Source organism: Thalassophryne amazonica, chromosome 3 (genome assembly GCF_902500255.1).
Source record: "Thalassophryne amazonica chromosome 3, fThaAma1.1, whole genome shotgun sequence".
Lineage (NCBI taxonomy): Eukaryota > Metazoa > Chordata > Actinopteri > Batrachoidiformes > Batrachoididae > Thalassophryne > Thalassophryne amazonica.
Window position 1 is genome coordinate 149472988 of NC_047105.1, and position 17823 is coordinate 149490810.

Consider the following 17823-nt stretch of genomic DNA (forward strand, 5'->3'; position numbering starts at 1 on the left):
CTCGCAATATGCCTTTTCCTTTGCTTTTGCCACTTCTCTTCTCACCTTACGCCGCATCTCCTTGTACTCCTGTCTACTTTCTTCATCTCTCTGACTATCCCAAAACTTTTTTGCCAACCTCTTTCTCCTTATGCTTTCCTGGACCTCTTCATTCCACCACCAAGTCTCATTGTCTTCCTTCCACTGTCCAGATGTCATACCCAGTACTGTCCTAGCTGTCTCCCTCACCACATCTGCAGTACTTTTCCAGTTGTCCAAAATTGCTTCCCCTCCAACTAGTGCTTCTCTCACCTGCTCACTAAATTTCACACAACAGTCTTCCTCCTTCAGCTTCCACCATCTGATCCTTTGTTGAGCTCTCACTCTCTTCTTCTTCTTTACCTCTAAAGTCATCCTACAAACAACCATCCTATGCTGTCTAGTGACACTCTCTCCTGCTACCACCTTACAGTCTGATTTCTTTTAGCTTGCATCTCCTATAAAGAATGTAGTCCACCTGTGTGCACCTTCCTCCACTCTTATATGTTACCCTGTGCTCCTCCCTTTTCTTAAAGTAGGTATTCACCACAGCCATTTCCATCCTTTTATATATATATATATATATATATATATATATACATACATATATACATATGTAAGTACATATGCATATATACGAGGTCTGTTAGAAAAGTATCCGACCTTTTTATTTTTTTTCAAAAACTATATAGATTTGAATCATGTGCGCTTGCATCAGAAAAGTTTGAACCTTCGTGCGCATGCGTGAGTTTTTTCACACCTGTTGGTTGCGTCATTCACCTGTGGGCAGGTTTTGAGTGAGCACTGGTCCACCCCCCTTTTTATTGTTTAGGAATGGCGGAACGACTGCCGCTTTGTTCCATGAAAATTTTTTCAGAAACTGCCAGACAGCCAGATGGAAACCATTTGGAAGATTCAGATGGCTTTCGGTGAAGATTCTATCGGTATCACACGGATTAAGGACCATTAAAACTGGATTAAAAACGGCCCACGGCGGCGGAGGGCACACCACGCCCCGAGCGGCCATCGACAGGCTGAAACGAGCAGATCACTTCCAAATTTAAGGCTCTGTTGATGCAGGACGTCGTGTGACTAGCAGAGAAGTTTCAGAAAAGGTCGGGATCAGCACTTTATTGGCACATTCCACTGTTAAAGGAGATTTTGCAATGAAAGACGTGCGGACGGATTCACGCGTCGGGACGCAGCCGCTCACAGCCGCTGGACAAACAACACCTCCGTGTTGGAAGTCTCACAGGACAAGTTGGAACATGCCCAGCTGTTAAGCAATTTCTCGGATACTCACTCGACTGAAAAGCCACCGAAAGCCGTCTGAATCTTCCGAATGGTTTCCAACACGGAGGTGTTTTTTTGTTGAGCGTGTCGGCACGGAGCCAACGCACGAAATCCTCCGCACGTCTTTCATTACAAAATCTCCTGTGACAGTGGAATGTGCCGCAAAAGTGCTATGTCCAGCTCTCTTGCCATTTCTGTGGTAGTCACACGATGTCCCGGATCAACACAGCGTTCAGTTTAGAAATGATCTGGTCGTTCCAGCCTGTCGATGGCCGCTCGGTGCGCCGCGCGCCCTCCGCCGCTGTGGGCCGTCTTTAAAAAGGTTTTAACACTCCTTAATCCATGTGACGCCGAGAGAATCTTCAACGAATGCCATCTGAATCTTTCGAATGGTTTCCAACTGGCTGTTTCTAACAGCTTCTGAAAAAAATTCATGGAGCAAAGCGGCAGCCTCTCAGCCATTTCACTGACAATAAAAATCCGACGAGGGGGGTGGACCAGTGCTCACTCAAAGCCTGCCCACAGGCGAATGACGCAACCGACAGGCATGAAAAAACTCATGCATGCGCACAAAGGTTCAAGCTTGTCTGATGCAATCACACGTGATTCAAATCCATATAGTTTTTGAAAAAATAAAAAGGTCGGATAGTTTTCTCACAGACGTCGTATAAACATGATTGGGATTGAAAAAGAGATAGGAGCATGTTATTTACAATATGTGAAGTGGAATGTAGATGTGATAAGGTGACATTAGTGCTGGGATTTGTAAACGAGTTGTTATTGCACATGATTTGTGGACATATTAATATTGCACGTGATTTGTTGACATATTATTGCATGTGGTTATTTCACAGTGTTATTGTACAGTCTGACAGCAGCAGGGAGGAACAACCTGTGGTATCGTTCCTTCTTGCACTGAGGGTGTCTCAGTCTGTCACTGAACGAGCTGCTCAGCTCCACTACAGTCCGGTGCAGAGGGTGAGAGGAGTTGTTCATGATGGATTTGAACTTGGCTAACACCCTCCTCTCAGCCACCTCCTCCAGAGAGTCCAGAGGACAGCCCAGGACAGAGCTGGACTTCCTGACCAGCTTATTCAGTCTCTTTCTCTCCCGCTCAGTGCCGCCCAGGGCCCAACAGACAATGGTATAGAGGAGAGCAGAGGCTACAACAGAGTCATAGAAGGTCTTAAGGAGAGGCCTGCTCACTCCAAAGGATCTCAGTCTCCTCAGGAGGTGGAGGCGACTCTGGCCTTTTTTGTACAAGGCATCAGTGTTGTGAGTCCAGTCCAGTTTGCTGTTGAGGTGAACACCCAGGTATTTGAAACTGTCCACGGTCTCTATGTCCTCCCCCTGGATGTTCACCGGTGGGTGAGGTGGTGGTTTCCTCCTCAAGTCGATCACCATCTCCTTCGTCTTACTGGTGCTGAGACACAAGTGGTTGCGCTCACACCAGTCCACGAAGTCTGTGATGACCGACTGGTACTCCAGCTTGTTCCCCTCAGACACGTGACCTACAATGGCGGAGTAATCAGAGAACTTCTGGAGGTGGCAGCTGTCTGTGTTTTAGGTGAAGTCTGAGGTGTAGAGGATGAAGAGGAAAGGTGAGAGGAAGGTGCCCTGTGGGGCCCCGGTGCTGCACCTTACCACCTCAGACTGACAGCTGCGCAGCTGCACGTACTGCGGGCGGTCAGTGAGGTAGTCGATGGTCCAGGCGGCGAGATGTCCTTCCACACCTGCGTCCTCCAGCTTCCTCCGCAGCAGCACCGGTCTGATGGCGTTGAAAGCGCTGGAGAAATCAAAGAACATAACTCTCACAGCGCTCCGGCCGGTCTCCAGGTGGGTGATCACTCGCTGCAGTAGCTAAAACAAAGCTAAAAACGGCCGTTATACAGTTTCTATATGTGTGCAAAGGCAAACAGAGCAGGACAAGGGCAGCTGCTTGTAACCAGTATGACAACAAAAAAAAACAAAAGTGAAGCCGGGAACGGCCGCTACAATAAAGAAATGGAGCAGAATGAAGGTGGCTGCTCGTAACCAGTGTGGTATCAAAAAGTGAAGCCGAGATCGGCCGCTACAATAAAGGAATGGAGCAGGACGAAGGCGGCTACTTGTAACCAGTATGGTATCAAAAAGTGAAGCCGGGATCGGCCGCTACAATAAAGGAACGGAGCAGGACGAAGGCGGCTGCTCGTAACCAGTATGGCAACAAAAAGCGAAGCAGGGAACGGCTGCTATAATAAAGAAACGAAGCGGGATGAAGGCGGCTGCTCGTAACCAGCATGGTATCAAAAAGTGAAGCCGGGAACAGCCGCTATAATAAAGAAATGAAGCAGGATGAAGGCGGCTGCTCGCAACCAGTATGGCAACAAAAAGTGAAGCAGGGAACGGCCGCTATAATAAAGAAACAGAGCGGGACGAAGGCGGCTGCTCGTAACCAGTGTGGTATCAAAAAGTGAAGCCGGGAACGGCCGCTATAATAAAGAAATGAAGCGGGATGAAGGCGGCTGCTCGTAACCAGCGTGGTATCAAAAAGTGAAGCCGGGAACGGCCGCTATAATAAAGAAATGAAGCGGGATGAAGGCGGCTGCTCGTAACGAGCATGGTATCAAAAAGTGAAGCCGGGAACGGCCGCTATAATAAAGAAATGAAGCGGGATGAAGGCGGCTGCTCGTAACCAGCATGGTATCAAAAAGTGAAGCCGGGAACGGCCGCTATAATAAAGAAATGAAGCGGGATGAAGGCGGCTGCTCGTAACCAGCATGGTATCAATAAGTGAAGCCGGGAACGGCCGCTATAATAAAGAAATGAAGCGGGATGAAGGCGGCTGCTCGTAACCAGCATGGTATCAAAAAGTGAAGCCGGGAACGGCAGCTATAATAAAGAAATGAAGCGGGATGAAGGCGGCTGCTCGTAACCAGCATGGTATCAAAAAGTGAAGCCGGGAACGGCCGCTATAATAAAGAAATGAAGCGGGATGAAGGCGGCTGCTCGTAACCAGCATGGTATCAAAAAGTGAAGCAGGGAACGGCCGCTATAATAAAGAAATGAAGCGGGATGAAGGCGGCTGCTCGTAACCAGCATGGTATCAAAAAGTGAAGCCGGGAACGGCCGCTATAATAAAGAAATGAAGCGGGATGAAGGCGGCTGCTCGTAACCAGCATGGTATCAAAAAGTGAAGCCGGGAACGGCCGCTATAATAAAGAAATGAAGCGGGATGAAGGCGGCTGCTCGTAACCAGCATGGTATCAAAAAGTGAAGCCGGGAACGGCCGCTATAATAAAGAAATTAAGCGGGATGAAGGCGGCTGCTCGTAACCAGCATGGTATCAAAAAGTGAAGCCGGGAACGGCCGCTATAATAAAGAAATGAAGCGGGATGAAGGCGGCTGCTCGTAACCAGCATGGTATCAAAAAGTGAAGCCGGGAACGGCCGCTATAATAAAGAAATGAAGCGGGATGAAGGCGGCTGCTCGTAACCAGCATGGTATCAAAAAGTGAAGCAGGGAACGGCCGCTATAATAAAGAAATGAAGCGGGATGAAGGCGGCTGCTCGTAACCAGCATGGTATCAAAAAGTGAAGCCGGGAACGGCCGCTATAATAAAGAAATGAAGCGGGATGAAGGCGGCTGCTCGTAACCAGCATGGTATCAAAAAGTGAAGCCGGGAACGGCCGCTATAATAAAGAAATGAAGCGGGATGAAGGCGGCTGCTCGTAACCAGCATGGTATCAAAAAGTGAAGCCGGGAACGGCCGCTATAATAAAGAAATGAAGAGGGATGAAGGCGGCTGCTCGTAACCAGCATGGTATCAAAAAGTGAAGCCGGGAACGGCCGCTATAATAAAGAAATTAAGCGGGATGAAGGCGGCTGCTCGTAACCAGCATGGTATCAAAAAGTGAAGCCGGGAACGGCCGCTATAATAAAGAAATGAAGCGGGATGAAGGCGGCTGCTCGTAAGCAGCATGGTATCAAAAAGTGAAGCCGGGAACGGCCGCTATAATAAAGAAATGAAGCAGGATGAAGGCGGCTGCTCGTAAGCAGCATGGTATCAAAAAGTGAAGCCGGGAACGGCCGCTATAATAAAGAAATGAAGCAGGATGAAGGCGGCTGCTCGTAAGCAGCATGGTATCAAAAAGTGAAGCCGGGAATGGTCACAAACAATGACAATGCAATGGAGCAGGACGAAATGAGCTGCTCAGATAAAGAAAGTTAAATGGTGAAATCGGGGATGACCACTATAACAACAACAACAACAAAAAAGTAGGATATGTCAACTGCTTGTAACCAGCAAAACTGCAAGAACCAAAAAGCGAAACTTGGAACAGTTGCAAACAATGAAAATGAACAAAAGCAGACGCTCAGAAAAAGTCAAATAGCGAAACTGGGAATGGCCGCTATAAGAAAACAAAGAAGCAGGACAATTCAACTGCTTGTAAGAAGAATTATCACAACAAAACCAGAGCCAGAAATGGCAGCAGCAAAGCAAATCTAAATCTTACAATGCGTCTTTAGTCAAATACAGAGCTGGACGAAGTCAGCTGTTCAGAACAAATATGCAAGAATGTTAAAGAAAGCGAACCCGGAAAACGGCCACTATGGTCTAATTCAGTGATTTTCAACCTTTTTTGAGCCGCGGCACCCTTTTTATATTTACAAAATCCTGCGGCACACCACCAACCAAAATAATATTATAAGGCTATTACCTCTGGTTTTGCGCAAAACCCAGTTATCGCAATAGAAAATCGATACAGAAAACACTGCATTTCGAAAATCCTCAAGCATTTTGCGCTCTGATCTCAAGTAGGGCTGTCACGATTAGAAATTTCTGGAGATGATTAATTGTCAGACAAATAATTGTGATTGACGAATATATTGTCTATTTTTTTTTCTTTTTTTCCCCATTCTTTATATTCTACTATTGTAGTATAATTACACAACTCTGGAAGAACGTTTGGCTTCTGTGAGTGGAGAAACTGGGAATGGTGCAACATTTTTATTTTTATCTTCATTTTACATACAGTCCCAACTTTTTCTGATTTGTGGTTGTTTCTGTTGCATTTCTGAAATTGTTTCTCCTCATCAGTCACGTTTTGTGCTTAAACACTGCATTAAGCTCAAGATTGAACAAATAAATACCTTTGGAAAATAACAGCTGTTAAAGTTCAGAGTTCTCACCTGCTTTTTGTGATCTCTGCGTCTGAACATTGTTTTTTTTTTGTGGCTCAGTTCATTCATATATTCTCATTTTTTAAATATGTTTTTAAAGATATCTGACCGTTTATTTCATCTCATGATCTCATAAATTCAGCATACGACGCGCACATGGTGTGAACAGGACGGTAACGGCAGAATCACACCTTTAGAGAAAGTTCAGAGAGAAGTAAAAGCTTCACGTTTCCGTTTTGTTAACGTTCACTCAGGTTAAAATCCTCTCTCTGCTCCGCGCTCGCTGCGCACTGAATGTGTCGTGCCTGCATTCAGGAATCTCCCTCACCCACCCCCTCCCTCACCCACCCCCTCCCTCGCAGTCTGCAGCCTGTTAACTCCGCGCGCGCGCACACAGGCACAGACACACACACCGACAGCTCCGCATTTTAGACGGCTTTTGAAGGAGACGGCACTGTTTTAATCGGCCGTCAGCCTCCTTGTTATTGTCCCGCCTTAAGACGAGAGCGAGGCTGCAGCACGTTTGACGTCAGATTCTGAGTCGTTTTATGCTTTGTGGATAAAATAAATAATTCACGGTAATCGCGAATATGAAAAATACCCACGGCACCCCGGTTGAGAATCACTGGTCTAATTGAAAACTGGCGCAGTAAAATGTGCACACAATCAGTAACACCACTATACAAAAGGAAAGCTGAGAACGGCCAGCTGTCAAAATGGAGCAGGTAAAGCCGGCCGCAATGTTATCTGCAATCACAAAATACAAAAGCAAGTCACAAACTGCACTAAATACACCAAAACAAGAGCAGGATAAGAGCAGCTAAATAAAAAAAAAACAGTTGCCGTACCGTACCACACTGAAACGGAGCAGGACCAATCAACTTCTCTCAAGTAACAAAGAGCAATAACAAAAGTGGAGTAGAAAGCGACCACCCAGCCACAAGCTAAGTAAAAATAATACTAAACACAGGGAAGGTACACGTGGACGCACTTGGCGTCACACATGCTCAGCACACACTTGTGTAGCCTCTGAAGGGTGAAATCGCAACTTCGACTTATAAGTCACGAGACTTAAAGCAACAAGCGGATAAACATACAATATTTCATGAAAAAACTCACCACCCTGCATCAGCTCGAAAAGTGGAAGTCCAGAAAGGAAAAGGGACTGAGCTTCCGGTGTCACGTGACCTATGTAGGTTCATGTAGGTCACATGTGACTTTATATTTGTTCTCGTCCTGCATTTGCGTGGAGATGATCATTCAGTGCTTAATGCACCACCTCAGGTGGTCAGGAAGGATGAAACAGAACTGTGTATCATGGGATGCATTGTGCATTATGGACACAAACCATGTGCGGCAGGCCTGCTGAGCTCTTAGCCTAACAGCTCTTCTTCAGCACTTGCGGCAAGCCTCTTGTGCACACACCACTGTTCAGTGTAACAGGGACACCCGGTGGATAATGTGAGAACTGTCACAAACACATCACTTTTTACCTCAATTTTTTTCTCACAGGTTTTGAAATTATATTGTCACGTGCCAACATGAACCCCAAAAGTTGGGAAACTGCTGATCGGCGGGAGATTCTCATCCCTGTTCATGTTTATTCCATGTGACAGGGAACCAAATAAACTGTCCCTGTGTGTCTCCACGTCATGTCCAGTCATCTGTAGCTCACACTCACTATAATTTCTTTTTTGTGTTGCATTCATGTTGACTGAAGGAAGGGATTTCCAGCTCCCAGGGTCTATTTACATAAATTTGCATTTTTAAACAGGGGCGTGGAAAGGGAGGAGCTTGCTGTTCAGTGGGACGTACAAATGGAACATGCGTGGAGCCATGCGCACGCCCACATTGATACATCTGAATATTTTTGTGCTGATGCCAGTTTCTGTGTTCTGGTGTATGCCATGTTTGAGCAGGAAATCCACACACGTCTTTCTACATGAAGCCCCTGGACTCTGTGATGGATCCTCAGGTCCCACTGGAATGACTTTGTGTCAGATGAGCAGTTCCTCAGAGAGAGGCTGAGGAGGAGGATGACTGACATTGTGAGGGAGTGTCTTGGTCATGTGACCCTTTCCTCTGTGATAATCCAGCACACAGGTGTCTCAGCACTGAGGACCATCGTGGCTGGAGAAGGACAAGTTCACACCCACGTTTCTCCAGACTGCAGCAGATAGATGTTTATTTTGGAGATGGGCCCGTTGTCTGCCTGGGTGGTTCTGTCATGTGATAATGGGTGCACGGTCCCTGACCTGAATTTACCTTTGGTTACGGACATTTTTTCCTGCAATGAAGCTCCCTCTGTCACAGCCACGAGCTTTAAACATCCATCTTGCAATGTCCACGTTTTCTGCTCCTTGGTCACCTTTCACCCTGAAAGTCAGAAATGATTTATTTATTTTAAGTTAACAGTAAACTACACCGGTTTTTAAGACGTGTGGAAATAACAGATTCATTCCTGACTGTTAAATCAGTGGAATTTCAAATCATAATAAGACAAAAGCATTTATCATGGACCTGGATGGACAACCGTGTCTTTGAACAGCTGCAGTGAAGAACTCCAGAGCGGTGGAAGCCTTGTTGTTATTGGCTGCTTTCAGGTACAGGATCTGTCAGATCAATGTCATCACAAAAACCGGAGGACGAACAAGAAACACCAACAAAAAACAAAAGTCATTATGTCACATCAAGAACTACACACCAAAATAATCTCAGATTTTTCAACACATTTGGAAATGAGGCCATTTGTCCTTCACCTGAAGAGTGTCCACACAAACTTCACTTTATGTGCACACCTTTATCTGATTGAAATAAAAGAAAATGCTGAGTTCCAATAAAAAAAAAAAAAAATATGTACACACAGTGCTGTAGACAAATGTTTGATACTTAGGGTTAGGGTTAGGCAGCGGTACCCGTCTCAGCTGGAGTCAGGGCACAATCTGAAGGTTTTAGGCTTTAAATGAACTACAGCAATCTAAGCGCTGTCGTTCAGTCTTTTAAACACGCTGAATGACTAAGACCAGGAGTCTTCAGATATTTACTGGAGGTTTTGAATATTTTATTGTTTCATGTTCCATATTGTATTGTTCGACTTTATGTCCCATGACCCTGTCCTTGGACCATTTGATACCTTCATATCTCCTCTGGGGTGACCAGGCATCATCATGCATGCAGCATGATTTTTGCTTATCTTTTACAATGGCCTCTACTGGTGGTTGGCTCTCACTGCGATACTGTATCACTTCCTGTTCCGGAGCACAGCGGTGTTTTGCTGTATCTGTTAGCTGTTTAATCTGCGCAGTTAGATTGATCTAGTTAACTAGATAACGATTTGTTTCACAGTGTAATCTTCACGTGCCTTACTAAAGCTCCCTCTGCTGAATCACCTCTAAATTATTTACACATTATTCACTTTGTGTGTTTTTAGGAATCCGCTAGCTTAGCGCAGCTACTAGGTCTTAGCCGGTTTAGCATGGCGGCTTCTCCTGTCTCTCCTGCACTTTTCTGCTCTGGGTGTGAAATGTTTAGTTATTCCTCAGCCGCCTTTAGCAGTAATGGTACTTGTAATAAGTGTAGCTTATTCATAGCTTTGGAGGCCAGGCTGGGCGAATTGGAGACTCGGCTCCGCACCGTGGAAAATTCTACAGCTAGCCAGGCCCCTGTAGTTGGTGCGGACCAAGGTAGCTTAGCCGCCGTTACCTGCCCCCCAGCAGATCCCGAGCAGCCGGGAAAGCAGGCCGGCTGAGTGATGCGAGGAGGAAGCGTAGTCCTAAACAGAAGCCCCGTGTACACCGCCAACCCGTTCACATCTCTAACCGTTTTTCCCCACTCTGCGACACACCCGCCGAGGAACAAACTCTGGTTATTGGCAACTCTGTTTTGAGAAATGTGAAGTTAGCGACACCAGCAACCATAGTCAGTTGTCTTCCGGGGGCCAGAGCAGGCGACACTGAAGGAAATTTGAAACTACTGGCTAAGGCTAAGCGTAAATTTGGTAAGACTGTAATTCACGTCAGCAGTAATGACACCCGGTTACGCCAATCGGAGGTCACTAAAATTAACATTGAATCGGTGTGTAACTTTGCAAAAACAATGTCGGACTCTGTAGTTTTCTCTGGGCCCCTCCCCAATCAGACCGGGAGTGACATGTTTAGCTGCATGTTCTCCCTGAATTGCTGGCTGTCTGAGTGGTGTCCAAAAAATGAGGTGGGCTTCATAGATAATTGGCAAAGCTTCTGGGGAAAACCTGGTCTTCTTAGGAGAGACGGCATCCATCCCACTTTGGATGGAGCAGCTCTCATTTCTAGAAATCTGGCCAATTTTATTAAATCCTCCAAACCATGACTATCCAGGGATGGGACCAGGAAGCAGAGTTGTAGTCTTACACACCTCTCTGCAGCTTCTCTCCCCATGCCATCCCCCCAATACCCCATCCCCGTAGAGACGGTGCCTGCTCCCAGACCACCAACAACCAGCAAAAATCTATTTAAATTCAAAAAGAAAAAATAATATAGCACCTTCAACTGCACCACAGACAAAAACAGTTAAATCAATCAATTTCAATCAAATTTTTTTTATATAGCGCCAAATCACAACAAACAGTTGCCCCAAGGCGCTTTATATTGTAAGGCAAGGCCATACAATAATTATGTAAAACCCCAACGGTCAAAACGACCCCCTGTGAGCAAGCACTTGGCTACAGTGGGAAGGAAAAACTCCCTTTTAACAGGAAGAAACCTCCAGCAGAACCAGGCTCAGGGAGGGGCAGTCTTCTGCTGGGACTGGTTGGGGCTGAGGGAGAGAACCAGGAAAAAGACATCCTGTGGAGGGGAGCAGAGATCGATCACTAATGATTAAATGCAGAGTGGTGCATACAGAGCAAAAAGAGAAAGAAACAGTGCATCATGGGAACCCCCCAGCAGTCTACGTCTATAGCAGCATAACTAAGGGATGGTTCAGGGTCACCCGATCCAGCCCTAACTATAAGCTTTAGCAAAAAGGAAAGTTTTAAGCCTAATCTTAAAAGTAGAGAGGGTGTCTGTCTCCCTGATCTGAATTGGGAGCTGGTTCCACAGGAGAGGAGCCTGAAAGCTGAAGGCTCTGCCTCCCATTCTACTCTTACAAACCCTAGGAACTACAAGTAAGCCTGCAGTCTGAGAGCGAAGCGCTCTATTGGGGTGATATGGTACTACGAGGTCCCTAAGATAAGAAGGGACCTGACTATTCAAAACCTTATAAGTAAGAAGAAGAATTTTAAATTCTATTCTAGAATTAACAGGAAGCCAATGAAGAGAGGCCAACACGGGTGAGATATGCTCTCTCCTTCTAGTCCCCGTCAGTACTCTAGCTGCAGCATTTTGAATTAACTGAAGGCTTTTTAGGGAACTTTTAGGACAACCTGATAATAATGAATTACAATAGTCCAGCCTAGAGGAAATAAATGCATGAATTAGTTTTTCAGCATCACTCTGAGACAAGACCTTTCTGATTTTAGAGATATTGCGTAAATGCAAAAAAGCAGTCCTACATATTTGTTTAATATGCGCTTTGAATGACATATCCTGATCAAAAATGACTCCAAGATTTCTCACAGTATTACTAGAGGCCAGGGCAATGCCATCCAGAGTAAGGATCTGGTTAGACACCATGTTTCTAAGATTTGTGGGGCCAAGTACAATAACTTCAGTTTTATCTGAGTTTAAAAGCAGGAAATTAGAGGTCATCCATGTCTTTATGTCTGTAAGACAATCCTGCAGTTTAGCTAATTGGTGTGTGTCCTCTGGCTTCATGGATAGATAAAGCTGGGTATCATCTGCGTAACAATGAAAATTTAAGCAATACTGTCTAATAATACTACCTAAGGGAAGCATGTATAAAGTGAATAAAATTGGTCCTAACACAGAACCTTGTGGAACTCCATAATTAACCCTAGTCTGTGAAGAAGATTCCCCATGTACATGAACAAATTGTAATCTATTAGACAAATATGATTCAAACCACCGCAGCGCAGTGCCTTTAATACCTATGGCATGCTCTAATCTCTGTAATAAAATTTTATGGTCAACAGTATCAAAAGCAGCACTGAGGTCTAACAGAACAAGCACAGAGATGAGTCCACTGTCCGAGGCCATAAGAAGATCATTTGTAACCTTCACTAATGCTGTTTCTGTACTATGATGAATTCTAAAACCTGACTGAAACTCTTCAAATAGACCATTCCTCTGCAGATGATCAGTTAGCTGTTTTACAACTACCCTTTCAAGAATTTTTGAGAGAAAAGGAAGGTTGGAGATTGGCCTATAATTAGCTAAGATAGCTGGGTCAAGTGATGGCTTTTTAAGTAATGGTTTAATTACTGCCACCTTAAAAGCCTGTGGTACATAGCCAACTAACAAAGATAGATTGATCATATTTAAGATCGAAGCATTAAATAATGGTAGGGCTTCCTTGAGCAGCCTGGTAGGAATGGGGTCTAATAAACATGTTGATGGTTTGGATGAAGTAACTAATGAAAATAACTCAGACAGAACAATCGGAGAGAATGAGTCTAACCAAATACCGGCATCACTGAAAGCAGCCAAAGATAACGATACGTCTTTGGGATGGTTATGAGTAATTTTTTCTCTAATAGTTAAAATTTTGTTAGCAAAGAAAGTCATGAAGTCATTACTAGTTAAAGTTAATGGAATACTCAGCTCAATAGAGCTCTGACTCTTTGTCAGCCTGGCTACAGTGCTGAAAAGAAACCAGGGGTTGTTCTATTTTCTTCAATTAGTGATGAGTAGAAAGATGTCCTAGCTTTACGGAGGGCTTTTTTATAGAGCAACAGACTCTTTTTCCAGGCTAAGTGAAGATCTTCTAAATTAGTGAGACGCCATTTCCTCTCCAACTTACGGGTTATCTGCTTTAAGCTACGAGTTTGTGAGTTATACCACGGAGTCAGGCACTTCTGATTTAAAGCTCTCTTTTTCAGAGGAGCTACAGCATCCAAAGTTGTCTTCAATGAGGATGTAAAACTATTGATGAGATACTCTATCTCACTTACAGAGTTTAGGTAGCTACTCTGCACTGTGTTGGTATATGGCATTAGAGAACATAAAGAAGGAATCATATCCTTAAACCTAGTTACAGCACTTTCTGAAAGACTTCTAGTGTAATGAAACTTATTCCCCACTGCTGGGTAGTCCATCAGAGTAAATGTAAATGTTATTAAGAAATGATCAGACAGCAGGGAGTTTCAGGGAATACTGTTAAGTCTTCTATTTCCATACCATAAGTCAGAACAAGATCTAAGATATGATTAAAGTGGTGGGTGGACTCATTTACTTTTTGAGCAAAGCCAATAGAGTCTAATAATAGATTAAATGCAGTGTTGAGGCTGTCATTCTCAGCATCTGTGTGGATGTTAAAATCGCCCACTATAATTATCTTATCTGAGCTAAGCACTAAGTCAGACAAAAGGTCTGAAAATTCACAGAGAAACTCACAGTAACGACCAGGTGGACGATAGATAATAACAAATAAAACTGGTTTTTGGGACTTCCAATTTGGATGGACAAGACTAAGAGTCAAGCTTTCAAATGAATTAAAGCTCTGTCTGGGTTTTTGATTAATTAATAAGCTGGAATGGAAGATTGCTGCTAATCCTCCGCCCCGGCCCGTGCTACGAGCGTTCTGACAGTTAGTGTGACTCGGGGGTGTTGACTCATTTAAACTAACATATTCATCCTGCTGTAACCAGGTTCTGTAAGGCAGAATAAATCAATATGTTGATCAATTATTATATCATTTACCAACAGGGACTTAGAAGAGAGAGACCTAATGTTTAATAGACCACATTTAACTGTTTTAGTCTGTGGTGCAGTTGAAGGTGCTATATTATTTTTTCTTTTTGAATTTTATGCTTAAATAGATTTTTGCTGGTTATTGGTGGTCTGGGAGCAGACACCGTATCTACAGGGATGGGGTAGTGAGGGGATGGCAGGGGGAGAGAAGCTGCAGAGAGGAGTGTAAGACTACAACTCTGCTTCCTGGTCCCAACCCTGGATAGTCATGGTTTGGAGGATTTAAGAAAATTGGCCAGATTTCTAGAAATGAGAGCTGCTCCATCCAAAGTGGGATGGGTGCCGTCTCTCCTAACAAGACCAGGTTTTCCCTGGTCTTGTTAGACCCTAAGAAATGTGGTCTATTAAACATTAGGTCTCTCTCTTCTAAGTCCCTGTTAGTAAATGATATAATAATTGATCAACATATTGATTTATTCTGCCTTACAGAAACCTGGTTACAGCAGGATGAATATGTTAGTTTAAATGAGTCAACACCCCCGAGTCACACTAACTGCCAGAACGCTCGTAGCACGGGCCGAGGCGGAGGATTAGCAGCAATCTTCCATTCCAGCTTATTAATTAATCAAAAACCCAGACAGAGCTTTAATTCATTTGAAAGCTTTACTCTTAGTCTTGTCCATCCAAATTGGAAGTCCCAAAAACCAGTTTTATTTGTTGTTATCTATCGTCCACCTGGTCGTTACTGTGAGTTTCTCTGTGAATTTTCAGACCTTTTGTCTGACTTAGTGCTTAGCTCAGATAAGATAATTATAGTGGGCGATTTTAACATCCACACAGATGCTGAGAATGACAGCCTCAACACTGCATTTAATCTATTATTAGACTCAATTGGCTTTGCTCAAATGTAAATGAGTCCACCCACCACTTTAATCATATCTTAGATCTTGTTCTGACTTATGGTATGGAAATAGAAGACTTAACAGTATTCTCTGAAAACCCCCTTCTGTCTGATCATTTCTTAATAACATTTACATTTACTTTAATGGACTACCCAGCAGTGGGGAATAAGTTTCATTACAGTAGAAGTCTTTCAGAAAGCGCTGTAACTGGGTTTAAGGATATGATTCCTTCTTTGTTATGTTCTCCAATGCCATATACCAACACAGTGCAGAGTAGCTACCTAAACTCTGTGAGTGAGATAGATTATCTTGTCAATAGTTTTACATCCTCATTGAGCACAACTTTAGATGCTGTAGGTCCTCTGAAAAAGAGAGCTTTAAATCAGAAGTGTCTGACTCCGTGGTATAACTCACAAACTCGCAGCTTAAAGCAGATAACCCGTAAGTTGGAGAGGAAATGGCATCTCACTAATTTAGAATATCTTCACTTAGCCTGGAAAAAGAGTCTGTTGCTGTATAAAAAAGCCCTCTGTAAAGCTAGGACATCTTACTACTCATTAAATTAATTAAACCATTACTTAAAAAGCCATCACTTGACCCGGCTATCTTAGCTAATTATAGGCCAATCTCCAACCTTCCTTTTCTCTCAAAAATTCTTGAAAGGGTAGTTGTAAAACAGCTAACTGATCATCTGCAGAGGAATGGTCTATTTGAAGAGTTTCAGTCAGGTTTTAGAATTCATCATAATACAGAAACAGCATTAGTGAAGGTTACAAATGATCTTCTTATGGCCTCAGACAGTGGACTCATTTCTGTGCTTGTTCTGTTAGACCTCAGTGCTGCTTTTGATACTGTTGACCATAAAATTTTATTACAGAGTTTACAGCATGCCATAGGTATTAAAGGCACTGCGCTGCGGTGGTTTGAATCATATTTATCTAATAGATTACAATTTGTTCATGTAAATGGGGAATCTTCTTCACAGACTAAAGTTAATTATGGAGTTCCACAAGGTTCTGTGCTAGGACCAATTTTATTCACTTTATACATGCTTCCCTTAGGCAGTATTATTAGACGGTATTGCTTAAATTTTCATTGTTACGCAGATGATACCCAGCTTTATCTATCCATGAAGCCAGAAGACACACACCAATTAGTTAAACTGCAGGAATATCTTACAGACATAAAGACATGGATGACCTCTAATTTCCTGCTTTTAAACTCAGATAAAACTCAAGTTATTGTACTTGGCCCCACAAATCTTAGAAACATGGTGTCTAACCAGATCCTTACTCTGGATGGCATTACCCTGACCTCTAGTAATACTGTGAGAAATCTTGGAGTCATTTTTGATCAGGATATGTCATTCAAAGCGCATATTAAACAAATATGTAGGACTGCTTTTTTGCATTTACGTAATATCTCTAAAATCAGAAAGGTCTTGTCTCAGAGTGATGCTGAAAAACTAATTCATGCATTTATTTCTTCTAGGCTGGACTATTGTAATTCATTATTATCAGGTTGTCCTAAAAGTTCCCTGAAAAGCCTTCAGTTAATTCAAAATGCTGCAGCTAGAGTACTGACGGGGACTAGAAGGAGAGAGCATATCTCACCCATATTGGCCTCTCTTCATTGGCTTCCTGTTAATTCTAGAATAGAATTTAAAATTCTTCTTCTTACTTATAAGGTTTTGAATAATCAGGTCCCATCTTATCTTAGGGACCTCGTAGTACCATATTACCCCATTAGAGCGCTTCGCTCTCAGACTGCGGGCTTACTTGTAGTTCCTAGGGTTTGTAAGAGTAGAATGGGAGGCAGAGCCTTCAGCTTTCAGGCTCCTCTCCTGTGGAACCAGCTCCCAATTCAGATCAGGGAGACAGACACCCTCTCTACTTTTAAGATTAGGCTTAAAACTTTCCTTTTTGCTAAAGCTTATAGTTAGGGCTGGATCAGGTGACCCTGAACCATCCCTTAGTTATGCTGCTATAGACGTAGACTGCTGGGGGGTTCCCATGATGCACTGAGTGTTTCTTTCTCTTTTTGCTCTGTATGCACCACTCTGCATTTAATCATTAGTGATTGATCTCTGCTCCCCTCCACAGCATGTCTTTTTCCTGGTTCTCTCCCTCAGCCCCAACCAGTCCCAGCAGAAGACTGCCCCTCCCTGAGCCTGGTTCTGCTGGAGGTTTCTTCCTGTTAAAAGGGAGTTTTTCCTTCCCACTGTGGCCAAGTGCTTGCTCATAGGGGGTCGTTTTGACCGTTGGGGTTTTTCATAATTATTGTATGGCTTTGCCTTACAATATGGAGCGCCTTGGGGCAACTGTTTGTTGTGATTTGGCGCTATATAAGAAAAAAGTTGATTGAAGTTGATTGATATCCTGGATTTGGTTCTTACATGTGGTATTGCTGTCACGAATATTGACATCATGCCTCTTGCATCAGTGGTCTCTGATCACTCACTTATTAAGTTTACAGTTTTGCTGCCGTGTTTAGTGGAACAACAACCTTATATATAGGGCTGAAATGATTACTCGAATAATTCGATTACCAATAATGATCGAGGCAAATTCTGTGCCTCGAAGCTTCGTTTAAATGTTGTAGTACATATTCCAGGCCTGTGTGTGGCATTGTAATGTCCCCAGAAAAACAACAGAAGAAGA

The 17823-nt window shown here is 43.7% G+C and overlaps 1 protein-coding gene across 1 annotated transcript in view; it reads right to left on the reverse strand.

The window, feature by feature from the left end:
• The window catches only part of LOC117507858, a 198991-nt gene that overhangs the window by 90564 nt on the left and 90604 nt on the right, over nucleotides 1–17823 (reverse strand). Inside the window, exons 7-8 of the mRNA XM_034167641.1 lie at nucleotides 8995–9086; nucleotides 8740–8850 (exon numbers count right to left, since the gene is read on the reverse strand). Of these exons, the coding sequence (XP_034023532.1) occupies nucleotides 8740–8850; nucleotides 8995–9086 (203 nt within the window). The remainder of the gene's footprint in view (nucleotides 1–8739; nucleotides 8851–8994; nucleotides 9087–17823) is intronic.